The sequence below is a fragment of the Mus musculus genome, chromosome 9 (assembly GCF_000001635.26).
Source record: "Mus musculus strain C57BL/6J chromosome 9, GRCm38.p6 C57BL/6J".
NCBI classification, from domain to species: Eukaryota; Metazoa; Chordata; class Mammalia; order Rodentia; family Muridae; genus Mus; species Mus musculus.
Window position 1 is genome coordinate 57,054,908 of NC_000075.6, and position 27,850 is coordinate 57,082,757.

The window sequence follows — 27,850 nt, forward strand, 5'->3', positions numbered from 1 at the left end:
TTCAAGATACGGTTTCTCTGTGTAGCCCTGGCTGTACTGGAACTTAGAGATCCATCTGTCTCTGCCTCCCAAGTGTCACCATCTGTCACCATCAATGGCTTTTACCCCTCTTCCCCTCTTTAGTGTGAGTGTGCTGTTGTTATTCCAGGAATTTCTCCCTTCCCCTCCAGACAGGGTTTCTCTGTCAGCCCTGACTGTCCTAGAATTCACTCTGTAGCCTAGGTTGTGCTGGGATTAAAGGCATATGTCATTCCCCACCTCCCAAGGGATTCCAACTTTTTTTTAAAAGATGTATTTATTTATTATATGTATGTGAGTACACTGTAGTTCTCTTCAGACACCGGAAGAAGGCACCAGATCTCATTACAGACCACCACATGGTTGCTGGGAATTGAACTCAGGACCTCTAGAAGAGCAGTCATTGATCTTAACCGCTGAGCCATCTTTCTAGCCCCTCATTTACTCTTGTAAAATGTGGGAGTCAGGGCTGGAAAGATGGCTCCACCATGTAAGGTGGAGGAGAAAACAATCCTAAAACACAAGTCCTTAGCAATCAGGTCCTTTCAAGGCTGCATGTGCCCTATGGCAGGCCTGCCACCTCATCACACCCCAGCACTTACTAACAAAACAACAGTGACAATAATAATTTTAACCAAGAATACTAGAAGTCCTATTATTAGAGATAAGAAAGTTGAGAAAGAAAACTTGGCATGATGGCACATGCCTATATTTGGATCACAAGTTTGAGGCCTCTCTGAGTTACACAGTAAGATCCCATCTCACAACAGGAAAAGGGGGCGAGGGAGAGAAAGTACATAAGTAAGTGAAAGAATTCTGAAGACTAGGTCTCTGTTCAGACTATGGGATTTGAGACAGTGGGGGCCAGAAGTAACCTGGTTTAGTAGTTACTGTATTATGAGGCTGAGGGCTACTGAGGTAGAAACAGACAGGTAGGTATAGACTTGACCCTTGCTACCGTACATGATGAGCCACAGAGCCTCAGGCGCTACATATGTTCCTACATACGGCTCACCTGGAATCTTTGGAATCTGAACACTTAATTTCTTTTATTTTTGGTACAGTGTAATTTATCTTTAAATTTTTATTCATTTATTAGTTAGTTTGTTTTGAGACAGGGTTTCTCTGTGTAGCCCTGGCTGTTGTCCTGGAACTCACTCTGTAGACCAGGCTGGCCTCGAACTCAGAAATCTGCCTGCCTCTGCCTCCCAAGTGCTGGGATTAAAGGCCTACGCCACCACTGCCCGGCTTTTATTTATTTTATATATGTGAGTACACTGTAGCTGTCTTCAGACATACCAGAAAAGGGCCTCAGATCCCATTACAGATGGTTGTAAACCACCATGTGGTTGCTGAGACTTGAACTCAGGATTTCTAGAAGAGCAGTCATTGCTCTTAACTGCTGAGCCATCTCCCCAGCCTTTTATTTTATGTAATAGGTGTTTTGTCTATGCACTACATACATGCAGTGCTCAGAGAGTCCAGAAGAGGGCATTAACTCCTCTAGAACCATAGTTATAAAATACTCACCCATACAGAGATGATATGGTTGGTTTGAGGACCTTGCTGAATAAGGAGAGCTAAGACAAGGCTCATATGAATACTTGTAATCTTAGTACTTGGGCGGTGGAGACAGAGTTCAAGGACAGGCTGGACTATAGTGAGTCTGAGTCTATATGAGTGAGATCCTGTTTCAGTCTGTACTTCAGAGATCCTATTTGGAAGACAAGTAGAGGAAGACAGACATGCTTCTAAAGGCCCGCTCTCCCTCCTGTCCTTTCATTCCAGGTCCTTTGGAGAACACCTATCGTGACTTCTGGCTTATGGTTTGGGAGCAAAAAGTTTTGGTGATTGTCATGACTACCCGGTGAGTTAGTCTTCTTTTAACCATAGATTCCATGACCCTAAGCTTGAATGATTAAGAAAGCTATGCCACATCTATAGTTAACATGGTAGGACACAGTGGAGATAGTGTTAGCCTTGCAGAAATATTTAATCCGTAACTGTAGGGACCCAGGGCTAGTGCGCTAAAGCCTATCCTGGGGTTCTGGCCTTATTCACAAAAGGACGTGCTGGGAAATGCCAGCAGCACACCTTGAAGCTGCCTCTTGTCTACAGAGGAAAGGTGCCTTCCTGGCCACTGCATTACCAGTTCCCTTTGCTCTCCATTTCCTCCTTCTTTTGATGGCTCTTCTGTTCATTAATATCTCTACCTGTAAGGGAACAGAAAGATGGTTGAAACATAAGGCAGGAAGTTCTGAATAAAGGATTGTTTTTGAAATTTGGCAATTCTGCCAAATGTAAGGAATTTCATAGTTTATTAGTTTCATCATTAATTATAACCTTTTTCAGATAGGGAAGAAAAGCGATGCTCCCTCAGTTCCCGTCCTCAGAGCATTGTCAACAGCCACCTGTAGTTGGGAGAATTGTCTTCCCCACTCCTGTGTCAGCCAAGGGCCCTTCGTCGAAAGAAACTGAGCAGTGGCCAAGGTCTAGGCCTCAGTGTGGATTTGCTACTATATGTAGGAAATACAACCAAGTATCAGGAAGGAGACAGATGATACAGTGAATGTACAATGCATGTCTGCTAAATGTATACATGTAAGAATGTTAGCTGTTTTAACACTTGTTTAGAAGGAAGAGATGTCATTTTTCTGCCAAGAATCAGTGCAGACTTCAGAAGCAGTGCAGATCACATTGCTGCCTAGGAGCTCAGCAGTTGTGGTGGGAAGCGGCTTACAGCTAGTTGAAGAGAGAAGGCTTAACTTGCTCTGTATGTCTTCAGCTTTGAGGAAGGCGGCAGGAGAAAATGTGGCCAGTACTGGCCTTTAGAAAAAGACTCCCGGATCCGATTTGGCTTCCTCACGGTGACTAATCTAGGAGTGGAAAACATGAACCATTATAAGAAAACAACTCTAGAAATTCACAACACAGAGGTAAATGCAGGTTTCTATTTTCTCTTTTGAAATTAGGGGAGCTCCTTTAAGAGATTCTCATTGAGGGTGGTGATGCACACCTTTAATCTCAGCACTCAGTAAGAAGAGGTGGATATCTGTGAGGTCAAGGTCGGTCTGGTATGTGTATGGAGTTCCAATAAAACAAACACACAAAAAAGAAAATGTCTAGAGGGAATAGGCAGGACTTTAGGGAGGTAATAAACAGATGATCAACTGATAAGCCAGTTATGTAGTGTCCATCTTTAATCCCAGCACTCCAGACAGAGGCAAGTTGATATCTATAAATTCAAGGTCAGCTTGGTCTATATAATAAGCTCCAAATAGAGATACCTCCCATTAACCGCCTTTCAAAAAACAAACAAACAAAAAAAACCCTCAACTCAGAACTAATGAAGTTATCGCCTCAATATAAGAGTGGCATTAAGAGGCTGGAGAGATGGTTAGTGGTTAAGAGCACTGATTGCTCTTGAGTAGATCCTGAGTTCAAATCACAGCAGCCATATGGTGGCTCACAACCATCTATAATGGGATCTGATGGCCTCTTCTGGGTGTGTCTGAAGACAGCTACAGTGTACTCACATACATAAAATAAATAAATAACTCTTTTTTTATTTTAAAAGAGTGGCATTAAAGAGAAGTAAAAAATTTCAACATTGGGACTCTGTATGCTAAGCCATGCTTCTTATCCTTCTGCAGAGGAGGCTGAGGCAGGATTACAAGGTGGAAAATAGCTTGGACTGCACAGTACGAATCTTGTCTCAGAAAAACTACATTGAGGGACTGGAGAGATGATGGTTCAGCTGTTAGAGTACTTTATACTCAATCATGAGGACGAGTGTTCAGACTGTAGCGCCCATGCATCCAGCTGGGGGGCCATTTATGCCTGTCATCAGATCTAATGGAGGCAGAGGCAAGAGACTTACTAGGCTTTCTGCTTATGGCCTAGTTGAGGATCCCTGGCTCCAAGTTCAGGGGGACCCTGCTTCAGAAGAGTGGGCAGCATGTGTTAGAGAGGACACCTGATGCCCTTCTCTGGCCTGTCTGTGTACTCCTAACATAGATGCCTAGGCACTTACAATTAACTAAGTCAATAAGTAAATAAATAAGGTACTGTTTTATTTCGAGACAGTGTCTCTCAGTATGTAGCCTTGGCTGACCTGGATCTCATGATAGAGGTAGACTAGCCTGGGCTCAAATGCATAGAGATCCATCTGCCCACCACTCCTTCCTGAATTTTGTGGTATAGAGTTGTGCTCCATGATGCCTGACAATAAATTTTTCTAAGGAAGATTTTGTTTGTTTGGTTGGTTTTTTGGTTCTTTTTTGAGACAGGGTTTCTCTGTTTAGCCCTGGCTGTCCTGGAACTCACTTTGTAGACCAGGCTGGCCTTGAACTCAGAAATCCACCTGCCTCTGCCTCCCAAGTAGTTTTTTTTTTTTTGATCTTATAACTTTATTATAACATATTTCCTTTCCTTTTTTTCCTCTCCAAACCCTATCTGCTCTTTCAAATGTATAATCTCTATTTTTACTAATTGTTATTGCATGTATTTACATATTTTCACACACACACACATATATATACATATATATAGTTGTAAATATAATCTGTTGTATCCATATAAATGCTTGTATTATGTTCTAGAGCTGACTGTTTGGACTGGACAATTAGTTGGTGTGTCCTTTCCTGTGGAGGACCACTTCTGGCTCATTTTTTGTCTTGTTTTTAATAATAAAATAATACAATAATAATAACTTATTAATAGCAATAATAAACAAGAAATATGGATCCTATAATATAGCAATTTGCCTTCCCAAACATATAGCCATTCCTTTGGGTTTGAAGTAGAAAATCAATTGTGAAGAAAGTTGACAGCAGAAGACAGGATCTTCTAAAGTCTTAAGAACCTGGAAAGCCAAGGGTAGACAGCAGACAGGAATGACATTAACTCTTGCTTCTTTTTCACGTAAGGAGCGGCAGAAACGCCAGGTTACCCACTTCCAGTTCCTAAGCTGGCCAGATTATGGTGTCCCTTCCTCAGCTGCTTCCCTCATTGACTTCCTGAGAGTGGTCAGAAACCAGCAGAGTATGGCTGTAGGCAACCTGGGAGCTCGCTCCAAAGGGCAGTGCCCTGAGCCACCCATTGTGGTCCACTGCAGTGCTGGCATCGGCAGGACAGGTACTGTGCCTCTTAGACTGGTGATGTGCCCAGAGGCGGTGGGGGTAGGGAGGAGGAGCTAAATGCTTAGGGCATGTCTGTGTTTAGAGGAGAAACTCACTCATCCCCTTGGTGGCAAACTGCTATGATAATCACTTTTTAAGGTCCTTTTGTATTCCTATGCTAGAGATGCTGCTTGCCAAAATGTATGCTTTATAAACCAAGTTCTTGGGGTTGTTAATCATCATGGTCTTCTTTTGACCTTGTGAACTCTGTCATCAACATGATTGTGGTCCCCAGAGAGATTAGCTGGCCCTCTCTTAGAGGTTTCTTCTCCTGGTGCTAGTCTTGTCCCCTGACACCCGTTGTTTGTGTTTATGAGACCAGGTCTTACTATGAAGTCCAATCTGACCTGGAATTCTCAGCAATCTTATTTTAGCCTCCCAAATAATGGGATTATCAGTTTGTGCTATCTTGCTTGGCTTCTGTGTTCTTCATTATGTGTGCTGTATGAGCTGCTGGCTTTACTAGTTCAGAGGTCCCTTTGGGAGAATAATCAGGAGAACTGTATTTGTGTTAGACCTCTAGAGAGTTATAAGCTATGGAAATTGGGTGTAGAAGTACAGCTGCACTGTCTGGTATTGAAGAAGCAGGATATTCTTCCTGTGTCACCTGCCTGCTTATTCTTCTGATACTCTCGTGTATGCCCAGAGAGACAGGAGACCCTCATTTGTCTGGCCTTTAGCATGCCCTTTGATACTCCTTAGAAGTCTCTTTAGGTTTAAGTCCTCCTGCCATTAGACCCTGTGCCTTTGAATTCTTGTACCCAGCCTTGCGTGGTGATTTGGTAAAAGGAAGAAGATAGGTGAGGTACATTCATATGATCATTTCCTTCCTTCTTCAGGTACCTTCTGCTCACTGGACATCTGCCTGGCACAGCTGGAGGAGCTTGGCACCCTTAATGTGTTCCAGACGGTGTCACGCATGAGGACCCAAAGGGCCTTCAGTATCCAGACCCCTGAGCAGTACTACTTTTGCTACAAGGCAATTCTGGAGTTTGCAGAGAGGGAAGGCATGGTTCCCTCTGGTCACAGCCTGTTGGCCATGGACGGTCAATAACTGCTCCACAAGTTTCCACCTGCTGGTCAGCCTTCCTTAAACTACCCTGGACACTGCTGAGCCTATAGGTTGCCATCAGTTATGCTGAAGCCATGGATCAACCTCTTTCCTGTGTCTCCCAGCGCACATGTGCACGCAAGGCAGCCTTTCCCTTTGGCTAGATAAATGTGGTGAACTTGCCACTAGAAAGGGCCAGCAGCAATGTGTTCTTAATTCCTAGCACCTGCTATCGAACTGTGCCTTATCAAAACCAAATTGTGGCTATTGATTTTTGCCAGGGTCCCTGAGGTAAGTGGGGAAGGACCCCTCCCCCCACCCCCATCTCCCAGTTCCTCTGGACATCTCCTCCTTCCCTTTGCTATGATTTGACAGGGAGGTCTGGTGAGCATTCACCTTCCTACCCAGAAAGCTTGACCAAGTTACATATTCTAGAGAATGTCCCGAGTGCCAAGCACGTTTATACATAGGGCGTGTATTCCAGTCTTTTCTGTCATTCTGTGTGTGTGTGTGTGTACGTATGTGCACTTACGTGTATGGATCCATATGTATGTGTGTACATAATATATACTCTGTGATAATTATGGCCGTATACTATAAATACATATACACACAGATACTCTTTGTAGAAGTCTCTGGGGATTTATGTTGCAGTTCAGCATTCCTTGCTTCTTGGACCCTGCTGATTATTCTGGACTGGCTGGGGTTAGGGATCATGGCTCATGTTGTCAGACAGCAGAGTGATAGAAGAAAACACATACTTTTTTCCTGGGCCACAGGTCTTCTTCCTTAATGAAAATTTTCCCTCTGGACTCTATGCTTGTTGGAGCCAAAAATACTGACTTATGGTAACACTGGTTCAATTTAGCATGGGTGTCTTTCATCTAACAAATTCTCTGTTGTCTTTGCTGATTTGGGGAACAGACCTCCACTGTGATTCCAGACTCTGTCTTATGACCCCATTGATGGGGACCAAGGCTAGAAATAAATTTACAGAGCTGCCAGAGTCCAAAGTAATCGGTACGAAGTTTTAAAAGGAATAAAGGAGAGCCCAGAGTGAACAAGAGGAACCTACCATGAAATCCCCTTCTTGGGAGGACAAACTGGGGCCTCTTTTTCTTGTGTTGGAAGACACCTTTCTTTATGCAACTCTTCCTTGTCTACTGAATGCCCAGCTCTCCCTGCCTGCTAGCCTGCCAGATCCTAGACTGCAAACTGGGTGGGCCTATGTCTTTATAAAACATAAACTGGGTGGGTCTATGTCTTTATGAAGCATAATCCCTTTGGCTGCATGAGTCCGTTCCTTGGAATCACTGGTCCACTGCCCGTACAACTTGTTCCTGTCTTTTCCCAGTCTGATTCGCCAGGAATGGAATCAAGAGTTCCCAACACTGTGTTCCCACAAAACCCTACAGAACCCCTAAACCTTCCCTTACTCCACACGATGAGGTTGGCAGCTGGTCAGAGCTCAATAATTTTATACTGTAATAAGATCTTTGAATGTGTATATTCTTATTTTTTACAATCATTTCATTTTGTATTTAACATCAATGGACTGAGTCAAGATTCAGTAAATAATTGTAATGTTCATATGCGATATCTTATAGTGGTACAATTTTGTATTTACCTATAAATATACCAACATGATTAAACCCTTTTAGTTTCATCAATTTGACAGTCTGGGGTCGGGAAGGTGAGGAGGGAGTCCAGGAGTTGGCTCTGGACAGATGGGGAGGTATGGGGTGGAGGAGATCCACAACTTCAGTATCTGAGACTTAAGTTCTGAGCGGCACCTGTTTGTGTACTGTGTAGGCTGTGACAGGCTGAGTGCTAGGTGCTTTGTCTCTTATGTCACTTCATTGAAACTGCACAGTTCTAATGAATATCCTCTGTCCTTTCTATTACATCTGCCTCCCAATTCTCCAGTGCTGAAATTACAGACATGTGCCCCCATACTGGGCATCTTTCACCTAATTCTGTATAAACGAGAAAGGTGAGGTCCAGGGGAAAAACAGTGATTTGTCCTACTGTAACCCAAGTTGATCTGCTTATCAAGTCTGCAGACTCTTAGCAGCATCAGAAAATGGAATGGTGCTTTGGAGACTCTTAGGGCTTTTCTTGTTGTTGCTGCTGTTCTCCTGTTAGAGGACAGTTGGTTTTGAAATTCTAGGATGGTTCATGGTTTTTTTGTTTTGGTTTGGTTTGGTTTGGTTTTTTTTTTTTTTTTTTTTATGTTTTGTTTGTTTCTTTGCTTGAGACAGGATTTACTACATAGCCTAGGCTGTCCTTGTACTCACAGCCATTCTATCTCAGTCTCCCAGGGGCTGCTTCTCCCAGCTTAGGTAAACTAACATTGAGCCCTTGTTCCTTGTAGTAGACTAGAGAGACCACAGGATTGGTGACATTCTCCCAAAAGGAAATCTCATGTTCTAGCCTCAGGTTTGCATAGTTCCAGAGGGTTTATGCTTCTAGAGAAACCCCACAAATAGTGTCCTGCTAGTTTTTCTATCTGAGTGGAATCAGCATTGGCCTTGAAGGGATATTCTTCACATCACATGGCTTCTATCTGTTAGCCAGTGACAAGCTGCCCCATTGGAGTGGCTTGGCCTACAATATGCAAATATTAGTATGTTGTAAATAATAGTAATAGCAAACATTTAATGGAAATTCACATTCTAGGTCCTTTTCAGGATACTCTTATAAATATGAACTCATTCACTCTCAACAACTGCTCAAAACTAGGTACTGATAGAAGAAAATATTTGAAACTTGCTGTGGCTGTGGCTCTATATACCAGAGAACCTAAGGATCTGTTTCCTCACTTGCCAGCACATTATTCTTGATGTTCTTACCTTACCCAAAGACTAAACTGCTGGATGTACTGGAATCTCAGTATTAGAAAGGAAGAGGCAGGAGGATCAGGAGTTCAAGGCCAATGTTGGCTATATCAGTAGTAGGAGCCCAGCCTGGGCTACTTGAGACACTGTCTGAAGGAAAAAAAACATGGTAGCAGATTAAGACAGAATCTCTGAAATTTGAGTCAGAGAGATTATGCTGTAATTTGAAATTAGATTACAGAAATACTTAGGGTTGGTGAAATAGATAGGAAACAGCATTAACAATTTAAAAAGCCTGGCAGGGGTCATTCAGGACTGTTACTTGTTCAAACATGCTGTACCTTTGCCCTGTAGATTGCTCAATTCAAAGTTGCGCACCAGTTCTTAGGTGCAAACTCCTAGGCCAACCCACTGGGTGGTTGAGTGAACACAGGGTGATCCAGGCATTCATATGGCTATTTAACTCATATCTCCAGTTCGGGGCACAGCCAGTGATAGCTCCTGGACATTCAGTAAAACCCTGGGTTTTTTAAAAAGGGTTCCATAGTTTCCCCCCAACTGCCATTATACAGTGCTATCTTTATTAGTTTAAAAATGTTTTTAAATTTTGGTGGCTTTAAGTTTTTTATTATTTATTCATTGGGTTTTCTACAGGGCTTCTCTACATAGGCCTAGCTGTCTTGGAACTTTCTCTGTGTACCAGGCTGGCTTCAAACTCATAGAAATCTGCCTGCCTCTGCCTCATAAGTGAATTAAAAGCTGGAACTAAAGGCATGCAACCACCACGGTCCAGCTAAATTCTTTAATTTTTTCTTTTCTTTTCTTTTCTTTTCTTTTCTTTTCTTTTTTTTTTTTTTTTTTTTTTTTTTTTTTTGAGACAGGGTTTCTCTGTGTAGTCCTGGCTGGCTAAATTTTTTAATTTTTAAAAACCTATTTAGTACATGCATGTACATGGGTACCCATCTGCCTCGGTGCACTTGTGGTGGTCAGAGGATAACTTTTGAGAGTCCATTCTTGCCTTCCACCTTGTTGAGGAAGGCTGTGCCATGCTGCATATTCTAGGCAAAGCTTACTGGCTGACTTCTAGGTGATTCTCCTTTCTCTACTTCCCACATCTCCCATAGGAGTGCTGGTGTTATAGGTGCAGGTTGGCATTTTACATAGGTTCCAGGGATCAAACTGAGATGGTCAGATTTCCTAGGCTAGTGTCTTTACCCATTGAGCCATCTCCCTTGCTTAATTAATTTTTTAAAAATTTTATTTTCTAAGAAATTATGAAAATCCTCCTGGCTCAGCCTTCTGAGTGCTGAGATCACAGATGCGTACAACTGTGCCTGTTATTTTTAGACTGAGTTGCACCAAGTTACCTCCATTGGTCTCAAATTTCTGGGTTCCCATTGTCTGAACTTCCTATGTAGCTGGGACTGAAACAGAGACTTGTCACCATACCTGGATGTTTGTAGCTTTTTTTTGCCAGTGCAAGCCTACCTGTAGTTTTTGATTTTGAAGTTGTTTGTTTGAAACAGGGTTTCTCTGTATAGGCCACGCTGGCCTGGAACTCAAATCCATTTGCCTGCCTCCCAAGTGCTAGGATTAAAGGAGTGTGCAACACACTTGGCTTGGTAATGGGCATTAAAGGTGTCTAAGGAAGAGAAGCGCAGAGTGTTCAAAGATGTGAGGGTCATCACACAAGAGACATCGAATAAAGTTAAGGAAAAAGTGTTCAGTGAGTGAAGAACATTGTGGTACCATGCAGACTTCTGCTTCAGATTGCCTCCCTACACACACACACACACACACACACACACACACACACACACACGAACAAAGGAAAACCTCTCTGTTCTCTGTTCCCTCCTACAGCTAGGACATCCTGTGAAGAGATCCCCCAGCATCTTGAGTCTAGGAGAACTGTCATTGCCAGTGCCTGTTATAATGTCCTAGTCAATGGAAGAATAAGATAGTGGGGATAGAACGTGCTGGGGTGCTTGTAGCAGGTGGACTATGTGGTATCAGGATCCCAGGAAGAACTGGCTCTTGCTCGTAAAAGGTTGAGTCTCTGGGGCAGCCCCAAGGGCAGGACCTGGACTTTATTATTAGAGTGCTCTGAGGGAGGTGAGCTGTGAGGCTCAGGTGGAGGCACTGGCTAGAAGTAGAGCTTTTTCTAGAATGACTGAGGTCGTTAGTGGTTGGTTTTAACCTAGCCAACCCAACCAAGTCCTAGCTTCTTTCAGTAAAAGGGGCTACTTTTTTTTTTCTTTTTTTTTCTTTTTTTTTTTTTTTTTGATTTTTCGAGACAGGGTTTCTCTGTGTAGCCCTGGCTGTCCTGGAACTCACTTTGTAGACCAGGCTGGCCTCGAACTCAGACATTTGCCTGCCTCTGCCTCCCAAGTGCTGTGATCAAAGGCATGCGCCACCACCGCCCAGCCAAAGGGGCTACTTTTAAGCAATCATATATTATGGGTCCACTGACCCTAAAGGTCTAGTTTGTTGGAATTATCAGGCCCTTCCTTAGGCTGGATCAACTCCTACTTTAGCTCCCCAATTTCCTATTTTCAAAGACTGCCCCCTTTTTTTCTCCAGACTGTTGCTTTTCCTTAATATTCCCTCAGTTAGTTGCTACTTGGCCCCCAAGTTGGATAGAAAGTAGGTTAGGAGCCAACTATGGTAGTATAGATCTTTAATCCTAATACAGGAAGGCAGAGGCAGGTGGATTGCTTTGAGTTTGAGGTCACTTTAGTTTACATAGCAAGTTCTAGGACAGAGAGACCCTGTCTCAAAAACCCAAATGTAACAAAAGAGGAAGTAGAGGAGGAAAAGGAAAGAAATGACCCCCATCAGTCTTTTTGTCTTCTCTATGGTACAAGAGATATCTGAAAACTAAAGAGTGAACTTAGCAAGCCTCCTGGGACTCCTAATTTATGTCTTAGATTTGTCTTGGGCCTGGGTCCACTGGCCACAGTTAGGCAGGAGTAGAAGGTACACCAGCCAGGAGGTCAGGCTTAGCCCTCAAACAGGGTTTTCCACTGTTTTGCACTTGGGATGTTGTTTAGTCTCCCTCTACTTTTACCCACAGCCTTCATAGTGCCTTTCTCCTAGTTCAGTTAAACTTGGCATTAGGCTAAGGCCTTGGAGGTCCTAGCTAACTTCAATAGACTCTCACTAGGAATGATAGGTACAGGGTGGGAGCTATGGAGCCTTCCTAACCATTTAAGGTAGTTAATATGTTCCCGATGGCTTCTGGGACTAAAGGCCCCCCACTTTAGACTGACTGCTCTGTACCTGTAACCATACTGAAGTCTAGTGGTTTTCTAAGCCACTGCAGAGTTTTGTTTTAAAACCTTCAGGTCCATTCAGATGCAGAGCAGAGCAGAGGTCAACAGTTTCATCTTGTGGAGTCTCTTCATTGCTTTCCTGACTTAAGTACATACCCTACAGGGGCTGCTGGGAAAAGGCTTGAGTGAACCCAAACTATACCTCTATCTCTTCCATAGTGGGCTTCTCATTCAGATTTTATTTGAACAGGGGAACCTGTTATTACAATTACCACTGGTCTGTAAAACAATACCAGAGAAACTGGAGGAATATACTATTCTTACATCTTTTTTCCTTACTTAGAATAGTGACCCTGAGGGGTCAACTGGTGTTCAGTGAGGAGAAGACATTTCCAGGTACTGTAACCCCAGTCTTCAAACCCACTAAAAAAATCCCAACTTTCCAATAAGAAATAATGCAGGAGCTGGGCGTGGTGGCGCACACCTTTAATCCCAGCACTCAGAGGCAGAGGCAGGCAGATTTCTGAGTTTGAGGCCAGCTTGGTCTACAAAGTGAGTTCCAGGACAGCCAGGGCTATACAGAGAAACTCTGTCTCAAAAAAAAAAAAAAAAAAAAAAAAAAAGGAAAGGAAAAAGAAATAATGCAGTACATGCCATTGAGGGTAGGATGTCTGCAGTGCCAGGGACTTTCTTTGAATTTAAATGGCCAAGAAAGAAGTATGGTAACTTTGAGAAAGGAAGAAAAAGTGAAGGATTCTTAACTGTATTCTAGACATATTTATTTTAAAATTTCCAGCAGTCCAATGTAATACAGAATCTTACTAATCAACAGATAAACAATTTACTTAAATAATCTAGCTAGGAAGTGGTTAAACAAACAGACTCTGATCAATAGTTTCCAGGGTTCCCCTCCTCCTAGCTTGAATCTAGGGGATAGACAGAAGGATCAAAAGTTCAAGGTCATCTTTGCCTAGTTCTAGGCCAGCATAGGGCTTGAGAGGGCTATTCTCAAAACCCTCACCGCCTAGGAGTCAGGGTGAGAGCTCAGTCTCCTCCTGGGTAGTGCTGAGCTGGGGGTGGTAATCAGCTCTGACAGCAGTCACCGAGTAAAAGCCCTAACTGAATCTTAAGGCAAGAAGAGCACAAGCAGAGGGGGCTCAAAGTCCACAAGGTAACTAGCAAGATCCTGCTTCAAAATTTTGTAAAAGTTAAAAAGAGCTAAGTACAATGTTCATATTTGCATTACTACTACTGGGGACTCAGGAGCCTGGGAAAGATCATCATGAACGCCTGGCCAGCCTGGTGCATGTGAAACCTGGTCCAAACCAAATCAGACCAGACCAGACCAGACCAGACCAGACCAAACCATTTTTTGCCACACAAAATGAAGACCTGAGTTTGACTTCCAGCCCCCATAGAAGTCGATATGGGTGGCAGATGCTTACCTCCAGCAGTGGGAAAGAGAAGATGGGCAAGAGGCATTGTCCTGTGAGTGAGTGCCTTTTTGTGAATGAGAGTGTGCATATCTCATGTCCATGAAATAGACTGAAGGTTCTGGGATGACAGTTTCAAGTATATACATTGTGAGTTAAAGACTGGTGTCTCTGTGTGGCTGGTAGACAAATCCTGTTTCTTTGAGTACACTTTTGCTAGAACTACCTGATGACAAACTGCTGTTAGAATTAGGTAGGTAAGGTGTGTGCTTCAGGAAGGAAGGCTCAGTATTTTCTCCAAAGTCTTCGACTTGGATCGTAGCCTGAGTGTATGCAGAAACAGCATATGGGAGATGAAACAATTTCAGGACTTGGACTTAGATAAACGTAGCTTGGCTACTTCATGTAGGTAAGCCCCTCCACGGTCTGTGGCCTCAGACTCGCAGGGTATTTCACACACAGGCATGTCGGTTTCCCAAGGAGAATGCTCACCCAGATCCATTCAATTGTACTTTCACTAGTGGGCCAGTAAGAAATGTTGAGTGTCCATATAACACTGAGTCAGAAACAGTTACTGGGTTCCCCCTGGTGCCCCTTGAATACAGAGACCCCAAAGTCAAATTAGGTATAGTCGATGTTCTTAAGATCTCAATCTAAAGAGTGTTCAGAAAAGTCTAAGCATCAGCCATATCTTTCTCCATAATGAGGGTGGAGACATAGCTCAGTGGGTAAGAACTCTTGTTGCTCAAGCATGAAGACCCAAGTTAAACTCTCCAGCTCCCACATAAAAAGACCAGTATGGTTTTTTTACATACATGCCTGTAACCCAAGAGCTGGGGAGTAGCAGATGGGGAGGCAAGAGAATCAATGGAACTTGCTGACCAACAGCCTAGCTCCAGATTCAGGAAAGACCTTCTCTCAAGGGAACAAGGCAGGGGTTGGTAGCAGGACACTTAACATCCTTCAACTATGCATTGGTGCACACAATACTGTATGGGTGCACACACAGGTACACATATGCATGCATGTGCATTCATGCTCATATGTGCACACACAAAATAAGTAACTTTATCTACAGCATGTGCCACTTGCTGTTTAGGATAATAGTCAAATGCCTCAGCTTCTGGCCTCCACTGAGATTCAGAAACTGTATAAGGTAATAATTGTATTGGCCTCAAAACAGGGAAAGAGTTATTATCCTTAGAGAAGGCTGAGCCACAGGTGAGGGTGGACTAAATGGGAGCCAACATAAATGGGGCTCAGCATTTCTGACTAGTGTTCTCTCTGTAGTACCACTGTGCCTCACCTCAGTAACGCAGTATCTATTTATGCCTTCAGCTAAAAGTTGATCCTCATTCTAGAGAGGATGAACACTGACTTTCACGGCTGTGTCAGGCCTCACACTGAACCCACTGTCCTCATCACCTGGCCTTTGCCACTACACAGTTCTTTCCAGCTACCACAGACATTCTAGCTCCTGTATACCAGGTGGAATGCCATTGCCCTTCCTAAGTCTGTACTTCTCACCTGTCCTGTCTCCCTCAGTGACAGCTTTCCACATGGACTCCAGTCAGGGAAGGATCCTAACACTATCTTTAAGGACCCCTTCTCTGTAGACCCATGCTCTCCCTCATTTTTCTGGGAACTGAAGCCCTGAACTAGGAAGAGATTTACCTGAACACAACACTGGCTATGCCAACCCTCTTTCATCTAGTAACCACAGAAGGCCACTGGCTACCTCTTCTGTTATCTACACTGAGCCAGCTGCCTCCTCTTCCTTGGGATTATTCTCAAGTAGACTCTCTTTAAACGAGATGAGATCCACTCTGTAGCCTAGGCTGGCTTTGGACTCAAGGTCTTATTCCCTTTGCCTCCCAAATGATGAGATGACAGGCATTTATTTATCACCATATAAAGCATTGTAAAGTTCTTATAAATAACTAGGTTGTTGGCATAGTCATCCAGCTGCCAGAGAATCCTTTCCTGTTCATATCCTACCTGATACCCAAGCTAACTCCCTTTCTTCAATGACCTCCAAAATAAGTGGTTCTTGGGGGCTGGGCTGTAACTAAATGGGAAGAGTGCTTGCCTAGCATGTATGAAGTACTAGGTCTGATTTCCAGAACCACATAAAGCTGATATGGTCATGCACAGCTAGAATCCAAGTACTTGGGGAGGTTGAAGCAGGAGAAAATGCCATCTGCTATGAGTTTGAGATCAGTCTGGGCTACATGACATCCTGTCTCCAAAACAAAACAAGCAAAAGGATGGAACAACAACAACAAAACAGTTTCTTGCTCAAACCACGTGCTTTCTGCTCAGCTCTTTTGAACAAATATGTTACTGATAAATAGCAAATGAGGCAGTTAAGAGCTTCATCTGAGGGCTGCTCAAAATGAGGAGACTTTTCTGGACTAGGTGATGAATAGGGGACAAATTTGCCATTGCTTTTCCCAATCTATTCCCCAATCCAAGATGCACCTTTGTTGCCAGTAAACTCACCAGTCCAACAGCCTCTGTGCCTGCTATGTGTGTGTGGCACTCTTTGTTCAGACTGCTAGCTAAACAGAATTACTCATGTTGAAATGACTGTGGATCTACTTAGAGAGAGAGAGAGAGAGAGAGAGAGAGAGAGAGAGAGAGAGAGATAGGGTTGGGAAAGACTTCGCCTTACTTCCTGCAGCAAGCATCTGAGTGTTTGGAGGATATCGTGAATATTCCAGCCAGTTTAAAATTGCACTAGATAGCAGACAGAGTGAAATACCTGATTCACACCCCATAGCGGCTCAGACAAGTGCCAGTTTTCCAGGTTTTCGGAATTCATGGCTGAAAGGCACCTTACAATGTAGACTGGACACACGTTTAACAGCCAGGAAAGTCTAGACGTTGCAGCCAATCGCTACTTACCTCTAATCCAACCAAATGCTAGCCAGGCCGGACTCTGTTTAGCTTCTGAGATATGATGCGTCCAAGTGGTAGGGCCATAGACTGTTACAGGTTTCTCCAGACCCAGCTCCAAATGGGTTGTGTGTGAAGGAAACCGGGGCCGTGTAGTTAAGATGCACCTCCTTTAGCTTCCACCCTGCGGAACTCCAAATCCCAAAAGGCCTAAGTCCGAAGTCCTCGAAAAACTCCAAGTGGCGGTGTGAGAGATGTAAGAGCCTCTGCTTTGGAGGCGACTCTTACTCGTGGATAGTTTAATTATTTATTTTTATTTCGGTGGAGGCAAGGGGCGATCAATGAAGGGGAAGGGGCGGGGAGAGAGAGGAGGCGGACCCATTGGGACTGACGTATACGCAGGAAAGCCAATAGATACTGGGGGGCGTTCCCTCTCATTCAGGACTCCTCGCCTGGTTCCGGAGGTATGTTAAACAGCTGCTTTTAATTTGGTCTCCCCAATTTCGGTATTTTGGGGGTCTAGTTCTTTGGTCGCTTGCTTTGGCTGCACAAAGTCTGTGTGGGTGCTGCAGTCCCCAAGACAGAGCTACGGGGAGGCTCGGAGTCCCGCGGTTGAGGTAGGCTAGGGGCAGGCCAGGAAGGAGAGCGCTTGGCGCCGCCCGCTCGTAGTGTGTTTCCAAGCAGGGCTGGAACGGTGGGGAGGGGGCTGGCCCGGCCTGGGTCGCCCTCGCGCCGGCCGCGCCGCCCAATTTATTTTACCAAGCAGTCGGTTTCGATAGGTTTAGGAAGCTCATTGGGGAATGGGCCAGCAGAAGACCAACTGCTCTTGTAAATGCTTTAAAAATATTTTAAAAAATAATTATAAAGAAGAAAAAGAGGGAAGAGGGCCCTGGTTGCGGCGAGCGGCCTCGGCAGGGGGCGGCGGCCGCAGCCTGGCCAGTCGGGCCCACCGAGCTCACGGTGTCCGGAGTTGGTCGACCGCTGGAGTTTAAGAGCAAGCCGGGCCCCACGGTCTTTCTCCGCTAACCACGCTGGGCGAGTGCAGTGGCCGCCCTGAGCGTTTGCTTCTGCCGGCAAACTTGGAAGGGTCGTGGGCGCGCTCTGGGGAGGCGCGGGCACCGTGGGCCCGCGGTTGTTAAGGACTCTGGGGGCGGGGGCAATGGCTGTATTTGCCGGAGGAGACTTGGGGCGGGAGAGGTTCCAGCCACTAGCCTGGGAGCTGCCGGTGTGTCCGAACACGGCATTTTAGCAAGTACTCGGCTGCAGAACCGGCTAGACTGCGGTCCGGCGTGGAGCGCTTGCTGAGTGTAGAAAAGCTCTAGGAACTCGGCGGATTCAATTCGCGGCCCCAGCTGATCCCCTCGCAAACATGGAGCTGCCTCCTTCCCCGCCCACCTCACGGCCGCGGCGGCTGCTCCCCCTCCCTGAGTAGTGTGTGTGCTGCCGGGGCTCCCTCTTCCGCGAGGTGCCGCTGCGTGCCACAGGGCCGCGTACGGGGAGGGGGCAGCCTTGTGCGCGCGCGCGCTCACGAAGGGGTGGCCTGAAAGGGGCAGTGAAGGTCGGAAACTGGGAAAACAGACTCCACGCTTGGAATAGGGAAAAGGAAATGCATCAGCGGGCGGGGAGGGGCGCGCCTGTCAGCCGGATGGCGGCTGCGGGCCGAGAGGCGGGGCACCGGAGCAAACTGCGTGCAGTGGCGGTGCAGGCGGGGAGGGCAGGCGCAGGGCCAGTTCTCGAAATGCGCGGCCATCTCTGCCTCCATTGCCTGGCCAAGACTGTTTACTATCTCTTGCAGGGAGCTTGTGCAACCGGCCTGGAGGGGACCCGAGAGGGGCGGGGACATTTCCTCTTCCACCCACTTTGGGTTCTCCAGAGGCTCCGCCTTCTCTTGTCTTTCACTGGTTGGATTCGAGTCCCTCTTTCCCTTCTCGTGTATGCATTGGATGATATTCTCTAGAGCTCCGCCTATCGGGAGGTTGGACTGGAGTTTAAGTTGCTAAAATTTTTTTTCTTCGAAGGGCGGAGGGAGGATTCCTGGGGCTTACGTGAGGTACAAGCCCCCGTCCCTGTTTCTGATTGGCGAATTGGATAGGCCTTCCCCTTCTGGGGTAAGCTAGGAGGAGACGTTCTCCTCCCTGCCCCCCCTTTCTCGTGAGCGCGCTCAGCACATGGTTGAGGCCCTTTTAGCTCCCTGCAACTTCCCTCCCGCCCGGAAGTCTCAGGCTCCGCGCCCTTAGTTAGGGGGGCGGGGAAAGCCTTGGAGGCACACAAAGATTCTTCCGAGTCTAGGGATCGGCTAGCCTTCGAGGTGAAGCCCGACAATTGCGCTGTTACTCCAGAAAGCATCGCTCCAGGGCTGCTGCACGGAGGGGAGGGAATGAGTTCTACCCTCCAGCCCGATCAACTTTTGCTGTTTTTCTCCGTGCCCCTTGACTTCCTTAAATTTAAGTTTCAGAAAGCTTGGACATTGGCCGCATCCTTAATTCCTTGTGCAAGGCAATCTTGATCCTTAGTCGGCGGAATCTAAGATTATGACAACCTAGTAATGGAACCTTTGGCAAGATCTACGATACCTCGGTCGCTGCAGTCAAGGGAAGTCCGTGAGGCTCATTTCTAGCAAGGATTCGGGGGTGTTTGTTGATACCGTGGTGGGAGTGCTGTACATTGTATGGTAGGTACCCAGCCTGGTGGGTAAGGCAGTTCAGTTAAGGATAGGCATCTGTCAGTTTTGGAGTGCTACTTCAGCCTGGAACGGTTTGGCTAGTTTTTCTTATTTTAGAGCACTGTCCTGGAACAGGGCTTGGCTTGGCTACCGGTGTGGCTGCTCCCACCTGTCGGCCACTCTTGGAGTTCACAACTCTTTACTATGGCCTCACGCCGTGAAGCCATCCTAGGAGTTAGACCCACCTGTTGCCAACACTTGTTTATGGCAGTCTCCGCAGGATTTACAGGAGGACAGTATTGGATTTACGAAACGGTTCCCCGGTGTCGTATCTCCTGGGGACACTCGACTCTAGGGAGGTTCCCTCTCCCCCTTTTGCTCTAGAATGCGGTAAGACTAATCCCACCTAACCTCTCATGGCACAGCGAAAGCCTCCCCAAAGCAAGGTCGGCATCGGGCCCACGCCTTACTAGTGAATAAATAAAAGAACTAGGTCTTTATTATTATTATTATTATTAATTAATTAATGTATTATATGTAAGTACACTGTAGTTGTCTTCAGACACTCCAGAAGAGAGCATCAGATTCCATTACGGATGGTTGTGAGCCACCATGTGGTTGCTGGGATTTGAACTCAGGACCTTTGGAAGAGCAGACGGCGTTCTTAGCCGCTGAGCCATCTCACCAGCCCAAGAACTAGGTATTTCAAAGCACTTTTTGTGTTCAGGCATTGTTACTTACCCAGAAGGCTTAGAGACCGCCATTAACTCACTCTGCTAAGGAGGAATGCCCACCCCCCTTTTTTTTGAAGGGCTGGCCTTAGGGTTCCTAAATTCAGACTATTCCTGCCCTTTCGCGAATGGTTGCGATTACAGCCCTTCCCCTTGAACAGTCATTCTTAAGACCATATCCTTCACACAATCTGGAATTTTTACTCCTTCTGTGAACGTAAGTGCACACTCAAGGTTTATTTATGCAGTGGTCTGTGTGAGGTTTTCAGCCTCTCTTCCTCCAGTTTAAAATGTCCCTGGATCTACCCGACCAATAGAGTATACATTTTCCCTTCATGCTCCGCCTTCCGGAGGCTTGCCCAGGCGGTGACATTTAAAGGCCTCCGCTGGGTTATCTCCGCCCCCTGAGGGCTGCAGATTCTGGTTGTCCCAGTGTCACAGTATTCAGTCAGCCCTAGTGACCAGCTAGTAATATCTGGGCTTTTGGATCAGATTAGAGCTCCAGACCTTAATTTTGGAGTCGGCTTGCTGAAAGTAGCTGCTGAGTGCTCCAGATGGCTGTGTTTAGAAGACCGTGAAAGTGTAAAAATAAGTGGGTAGGAAGGACAAGGCTTTCTGTCATTGTTTTGGTTAATTCTCCACGGCGGGTAATACTACTGCCTTTTCCTTTTCAAATCTCAAAGCCTCGGGTTTCGGCCGCTGAGCTCCCCGCCATCTCCGATCCCGGCCTTGGAACGCTGAGGTTCAGTCTCCAGTGTAAACATTCCACAAAAGGACTGCTAAGGTTCAGCATCCTCGCGCAGGGCGGAATGGTCTCCTTCCTGGACCGGCGCCGTGTCCAATGGCGGCTCCTACCGGCGCCAAGATAGTCCAATCAGATCATTGGGGGCGGGGCCTGGCCCAGCCGTGTAGTGGGTGGAGTCGGCCTCACTTAAGGACATTTTTACCCCACATTGGTTACTTACCTTCCTGGGGCTATGAGAGAAGCAAAGGTAGTCTTCCAATGCAGGGACCGGCGGAGGCGGGAGCCGATTTGTTAGGCCTGTGGCTGGGGCGGTATGGGGAGGGATATGTGAGACTCTCCAATGAGATGTGAAGAGGTACTCCTCTTCCTCCAATAGTATTAGAGCCCGGAGGAGGGATTCGGCAATCAGTCTCCAATAGGCGGGGTTGAGTTAGGGACTCTCCCCGCCAATAGGGGCGTGGAGAAGGTGAGCGGCTCGCTCTCCCCTCCCAGCGAGGGAAGAGGGCGGGAGTAGGTCTTTGCGGCATAGTGATTGGCTAAACCATTGACGGATGGGTAATATATCCCGTGGCGGAGCGAGGTTAAGCCTTCCCTCGGCGGGGCGGGCCGGGAGAGTGGGCGGGATTTCCCGGGTAACAGAGAAGCGGCCGCGGCGGTAGAGGCGGCAGAGACGGTTTCTCCATCTTCCCCCCTCCCCTTCCCCCCTTAGAGTTTCCCTCCCTCCCTCCCTCCTTCCCAGTCTGGGCACCCAGGCCTGTGACCGCTTCGTGGGCGCAAAGGAGGTTGCCAGTCCGCTCTTGCGGGCCTGTGCCCGCGCCGTTCCGGGGCCTCCGTGCTGGGTGCGAGGCTCACGCCGGGAGCGACGCACAGGCTGAGTGGCTGGAGCTTTTGCGGTGAGAGCACGCCGCACCGCGGTCCGCCCAGCAGCTGGGTGGCGGGTAACCCGGGACTGGAGGGCGTGTGTTTTTCGGGGGGGCTGACCTCGGCTTCCCGTGCGTGGCTGTGGGGGGCGGAGCGGAGCCGCACTCAGTGCGGGAGGGGGAGGAGAGCGTAGTCCCGGTGCGCACGGAGGGGCGGGTCCTAGTCCCGCCGATCAGAGGCGGGGCCGGCGCGCGTGCGGTGGTGGAGAAAGGGGCGGGACGGGCTCGCGCTAAAGGCCCGCGGCTGTGACCCCGCCCCTTCTCCCTTATGGGCGGGACCACTGGCTGAACTGCTTTGGGTCCGCGGGGCGTGCGGGACGGGAAGAGGGTCCCGGCGTGTGGCTTTCAGGGCGCGGTGGCGAGGGGGCGTGAAGCCTGTGTTCCCCCGCCTTAGCGGGATCCGGTTGGCCGGAAGGCGCGTCCGGGGCTGTGATGCCACGCCCCTCCCGCCCCGCCCCCTCCGGGATTTCCGCCTCCTTAGCAGTGAAGAGGAGCTGGGGAAAGCCCGCTGTGGCGTCTGGCAGGGGGTCAGGGCTCCGTGTCTGCTCCTCCCAGCATCCCCGTGGGTGGGAGGGCCCCTTGTAGACTGGGAACGGTGGAGGTGTCCGGACTTTATGCTGTGGCTTCTTCATCCATTCTGCTTGGGGCATCGTGGCCCGTAGCTGTAGTCTTCTACTTTGCTTCACACACCATGGATGGCGCCTTAACAGCTAGGGAGAGTAGAAGCGTGGTCAGCTGCTCCTCTTCGTTGTAATTATTGGGACGAGATACTCAGCGTCCTCTCTGGAGTGTCTGCGGTGGGGTGCGGCTGGTGCTGTGCCCTTGCTTCCCCGACAGTGGCCGGTGGGGGAGGGGCAGAGTGATCAGGGACTGGAATTGTGGAGGGCGCCAACCTTCCCTGGAGTTCCCTTGATGTTCAGCTACTGCGCCTTTACGGGTTGATACCTAAAAATTGCTACCATTTTTGGTAGCTTAGGACTTTAAACTCAGTTTACCATTTGAGCTCCTAACAAATCTGAGATTTTATTTCTAGAGAAAGTATTGAATTTATGATTGTAAGTGATGGAGTGAGTTTAGGGCACATAAGCATTGCTTCACCGCTAGGCTATACCCCAAGGCTAAATTTTTTTTTTTTAAGTCAAAGATTTAACTCTCTTTAAGTAAAATACTCTGATTTCTTGACTGATTTCACCTACAGAAGGTTTTGTTACATAAGCTTAGTTTCACAAAGGTAACTTAGAATTTTGTGTTCTCTTTTGGTTTTATGTAACTTCTAGTCCTTAAAGCTTCATGTTGCTCTTTTTAGATACTAAGTAGGTTGAACTGTATGAAACCTATGTGTAGCATAGCTTACCGGCCTGTGTTAGAGAGTTACTTTGGCCATTGTTGGTTTACTGCACATGTAACCATATTAGATGATCTTACTCGAGAACTTCATGAAAAGTGAACATCGAATTCTTAATTTATGTATTGATATCTGAGTATGTGTAAACCACTTTTAAAAAAGATTTATGTTAAAGTGTGTGTGTGTGGGGGGGGGCAGAATAGGATGTTAGATCTCCTGTAGGTGGAGATAACAGGTGGTTCTGAGCCACCTGACATGGAACCCAACTTAGGTCCTTTTACAGGAGCAGTCTGCACTGAGCCATCTCTCTAATCTCATAGTCATGTGTAATTTCTGAAGCTAAATTCTGGATTTGTTCTTTGTTCAGTAGAGGCTGAAAACTGTGCCCTGTGCTGTACTTAATGAAGAGGTTAAATATTCACTTTTCAGCTAAAGAAGTGACACCAGCCATGGTAACAGAATGGAGGTGGAGCCCAAAAGATAAGGACTTGGATGTACTACAGATGGAGTACACTTAAAACGCTAGAAGAGAATTCTTTGGCTTTGAGGAAAGTTTGACCAACCCATAGTTAATTTTACCAATTGAAGTACAGTTTGGAAAATCAGATGACTTAATTCATACCTTTTTTTTTTTTTCTTGTTTTTGAAACAAAGTTTAGCCCTGGGTGTCCTAGAGTTCACCCTGTAGTCTAGGCTGGACTCAGACTAAGAGACCTGCTTGCCTCTGCCCCCCAAACACTAGGATTAAAGGCATGTGCCACCACTGCTGAGCATAATTCTTATGTTTATAGAATGTGTATAATAGGTTGTGTACTGGAGTCACAAGTCCTAGGCTTTGAAATTTCAAGAACCTTGTTTTTGCTTGTTTTTTTTCTCCTATCCATCAGTATACGTTTGTTATTTTTGCATACTAGCATTTAGGAGGCTAAGCAGACTAAGTGGTGAAGAGTGAGTATTACTCTAAGAAAACCTGAGTTCAGTTTTCAGCAACCATGTCAACCTGTATCTCAGGCTCCAAGTACTGACACCTCCGGCCTCTAGGACACAGACACGGGTGCACACCCCCACATCCATACACACAGTGAAAAATAACAGAAATACAGCTTTGAAAAATAAACTGTTAATACTTTTAAATTCAGGCCTTAAGTCGTGTGCATAAGGAAGTTTTTTCTTTTTTTAAGACTTGAGATTGGTATTTGACAAGATTCCTGGTAAAGCACAGCCATCTTGACAGTGCAGCAAATATCCTGAAAGGTTACCCAGGGCAGCTGTAGCCGGGAAACTTTACTTAGAATTCAGAGGTTGTGTTCACGGTCTTCAGTAATCTAGTATAGTGTTTTCCCCCCACTAAAAGTATGTCAAACTATATCTTTTGAATGTTCTTTTAAAAAGTTAGTGCTTGAGCCGGTCGTGGTGGCGCACGCCTTTAATCCCAGCACCCGGGAGGCAAAGGCAGGCAGATTTCTGAGTTCGAGGCCAGCCTGGTCTACAGAGTGAGTTCCAGGACAGCCAGGGCGATACAGAGAAACCCTGTCTCAAAAAAAGATAGTGCTTGGTTTTTCAAATAATAGCTTCCCTTTTGTAATAAGGGTTTATATTTATTGAACTTGGACTCTGCACCTGGTACTGCCAGGCACTGCTCATTCGCTAATGTGTTTGATTGTATGTGCATGCATGTATGGATGGATGTCTGTTAGTGGTATACACCCATGTAGCTTTGAAGTTTTGTGGCAGCTTTGAGTTGTGGATTGGTGGGCTGCTCGTTTATCTGAACTTGCTCTGGAGCACAGCCTGCCTAGAACTCAGTGATTCTCTTGTCTTGGCCTCAGCTAGGGTTACATCTCTGTTTTGAAATGCATGCTTTACAAGTGAAGGTGGCTCATGAGGTAGCTTCTTCAATGGGTAAGGACACCCGCCACGCAATCGCTTAAGACTAAGTTAGATCCCAGGAATCCACTGTGGAAGGAGACAGCTAACTCCCGAACGCCGTCCTCTGACTATCACATCTGTGCAACCTTTCTAAGAATAACTAAATTAAACATTTAAAGACAACAAGGTGAGGGCTGGGGAAGTACCTGTCAGTAAAAATGCCGCTGAAGCAAGAAGACGTCCTATTCCTGGGACATGCTTGAAAAGCTGGCCATGGAAATCTAAGTGCAGCCTGGGCCTGAACTAACACTGGGAGCAGTACATTGTAGAGGGAATCCCTGATGCTAGCCCACTTAGACTAACCCCCAGGCATTAAAGGAGCTTATTTGGAAAATGGACTTTTGGAGTGATGTCTGAGGTTGAGCTGGCTTGCATATACACAAATATAGACTAAATGGGGACAGCAGGGTGGCTCGGTAGGCACAGCACTTGCTCCTAGAGCTTGAAGAGCTGAGTTTGACCCCTGGAGGCGATTAGAGGTGAACTTTTGTATGAGTGCCCACATAGATACATCATACACATAGAGTAATATAGCTGTAGTCCCAGCACTTGGAGCTAGCTACAGGAAGATAAAGAAATGTTCAGGCAGTCCTTGGCTACTTAGGGAGTGTGACTCAACCTGGGCTACACAAGACCCTGCCTCAAGAACATGGAATGAGTGACTGTGAAAAGTAGCACATAGAGGCTTAGTCTACACAGGTGATCAAACAGCCAGGTGAAGGCCTCCAGTGTCCTCAGCTGTGTAAAGCTATCTCTGGTTTATGATGGAAAGCTATCTCTGGTTTAATCAAAGCTTTCCGAGTGCTTGCCTGGTATGCCTACATCCCTGGGCTCAGCCTCCACCACCTGGTAAGACCAGGTATGGGGAACAAGCCTGTTGGGAAGTAAGTTGAATGTCATTTTTAACTACATAGTGAGTTTGAGACCAGGCTAGGGGACATGAAAGAAATCCTAACTTATAAAGAAACAAATTGTGGGCTAGAAAGTTGGCTCAGCAGTTAAAAAACACATGTTTCCAAACCTTGAGTTTGATCTCTTAAGACTCACATTGTAGGCTTCTGTCACATATGCATGGTTCCCCCAATATAAATAGTAAAAACTAAAATAAAAAATACAAGACATAAAGTGTACCATTATGATGTAAAGTTTCTCATCTTTTTTAGTTCAGTTCGGTGGCATTAAGTACACTCACGTCCTTGTGCAGCCTTCGCCACCATCCTCCTTCAGAACTCATTCATCTCTCACAGTTGAACCTTTGCACACATGAAACAGTAAGTCTCTCTTTTTAAAGATAAATTTCTATTTTGATTATACATGTGGATGCAGATGCCCTTGGAGACCAGACATGTTGGAGTTGTGGTGAAGATGGTTATAAACCACTTGATGTGGTGTTGTCCTGGCTGCCCTATAACTCACTCTGGGGTCCAGGCTAGCCTGAACTGCGATGTCTTTTACCTAGGTTTTTTCCTCCCAGTTCACTGATACTGTAATGTATGTCAGAATTTCTCTCCCTTAAATACATATATACCACAATTATTTATCTTTTAGTTGGCATTTTTTTCTACCTTGTGGATTTATTTGTCTATTTTCATTTTCTATGTATGTTTTACCTGTATGTATGTGTTTGTATTATGTGCCCAAAAAGGCTAGAAGAAGACATCAGGTTCTCTGGGACTAGAGTTACAAACTGTTGTGAACCTCCGTGTATATGCTAAGAACTAAACCTGGTCCTTCTGAAAGATCAGGGGTGCTTAACCACTGAGACATCTCTCCAGCCCTACTTTGTGCTTATGAATAATTCTCTGGGAACATGGCATATGAATTTGTTCAAATCCTTGCTTTTAGTTTTTGAATCATTATTCAGAGGTGGTAATGTAGTAATCGTTTTTATTTTGAGGAGCTATCCGTGTCAAAGCTTTTGGCTTTGAGAAAAAAAGGTTGGGGGATAGAGAGATAGGTGGAGAGATGTTGCAGTGGTTAAAAGCACTGGCTGCTTTTCCAGAAGACTTAGGTTCAATTTTTAGCATTCATGGTGGCACGCAACCATCTGTAATTCCAGTTGCAGATGATCCAAAACCCTGTTCTGGTATCCAGGCACAGAAATGGTTCATAGGTAGACATGCACCCAAAAATAAATACATCTTTTTTGTTTTGTTTGTTTTTGAGACAGGATTTCTCTTTGTAGCCTTGGATATCTCTCTAGATTAGGCTGGCCTCAAACTCAGAGATCCATCTGTCTCTGCTTTCAGAGGGCTGGGATTAAAGGCATGTGCCACTGTCCTGCTAAAATAAATACATCTTAGAAAAAGAGATTCAGACTTGAATTCTGAGAGTGAATTGAGACAGCACCCGTTAATTGACCACCTGCTTAAATAACTCTGGGCTGATGTACAACAGTCTTTGTTCCTAAGAATTTCACACTCTTGTCAGAAAAGGCAGGTAGACGGATGATTTCACCACACATTGTTGAGTGTCTTAAGAATGACCTTTATCTGTAGGAGGTGGGGGAGGTACATTGCATTTGGAAGGCAGCACTCCAGGAGAGACTAGAAAGTCCTGGACTTTAGACTTTGTCTAAGCTGCTGAGTGTCCTTAGGCATCTTGCAGTATCACTGATGGGAGGGGTAGCATCATCTGGAAATCAGATTTTCTCCTGCTGAGCCCTCTTTGCAATCGCAAGTCCTCTTACCTGCTGAGCCCTCCTCTCTCCAGCTCTCGTGAGGCTTTTTTTGTGTGTCTGTGTCCGTGTGTGTGCTTGTGTATACCCTCACATGAGTACAGGAGCTCAGGGAGGCCTGAAGAGTTTGGATTCCCTGGAATCGGAGT

General features: G+C 46.1%; 2 protein-coding genes and 2 long non-coding RNA genes across 16 annotated transcripts in view; 2 read left to right on the plus strand and 2 right to left on the minus strand.

Annotated features, from left to right (window-relative positions):
- Nucleotides 1-7,901, plus strand: part of Ptpn9 (protein tyrosine phosphatase, non-receptor type 9) — a 67,841-nt gene extending 59,940 nt beyond the window's left edge. The window contains exons 10-13 of the mRNA NM_019651.2: nucleotides 1,807-1,885; nucleotides 2,804-2,954; nucleotides 4,947-5,154; nucleotides 6,038-7,901. Coding sequence (NP_062625.2) covers nucleotides 1,807-1,885; nucleotides 2,804-2,954; nucleotides 4,947-5,154; nucleotides 6,038-6,252 — 653 coding nt within the window. The 3' untranslated portion in view covers nucleotides 6,253-7,901. The remainder of the gene's footprint in view (nucleotides 1-1,806; nucleotides 1,886-2,803; nucleotides 2,955-4,946; nucleotides 5,155-6,037) is intronic.
- On the minus strand, nucleotides 1,990-17,059 carry Gm10658 (predicted gene 10658). The gene is made up of 3 exons (NR_045886.1): nucleotides 16,702-17,059; nucleotides 2,362-2,894; nucleotides 1,990-2,231 (listed from the first exon to the last, which is right to left on the minus strand). It is a non-coding gene; the product is annotated as a predicted gene 10658 (long non-coding RNA).
- Nucleotides 17,060-17,083: 24 nt separating this feature from the next.
- The window catches only part of Sin3a (transcriptional regulator, SIN3A (yeast)), a 56,378-nt gene continuing 45,611 nt past the window's right edge, over nucleotides 17,084-27,850 (plus strand). For 2 of the 13 annotated variants that reach the window (XM_006510893.4, XM_030244150.1), the window contains exon 1: nucleotides 17,153-17,309. The gene's annotated coding sequence lies outside the window, so the exon portion shown is untranslated. Of the gene's footprint in view, nucleotides 17,310-18,876; nucleotides 19,364-21,443; nucleotides 21,724-26,187; nucleotides 26,296-27,850 lie in introns of those variants that run through there. The other 11 variants (NM_001110350.1, NM_001357754.1, XM_011242683.2 and 8 more) reach the window with 10 other exon arrangements.
- 2700012I20Rik (RIKEN cDNA 2700012I20 gene) lies at nucleotides 20,296-21,142 on the minus strand. Its single transcript, NR_152107.1, has 2 exons — nucleotides 21,051-21,142; nucleotides 20,296-20,936 (listed from the first exon to the last, which is right to left on the minus strand). It is a non-coding gene; the product is annotated as an RIKEN cDNA 2700012I20 gene (long non-coding RNA).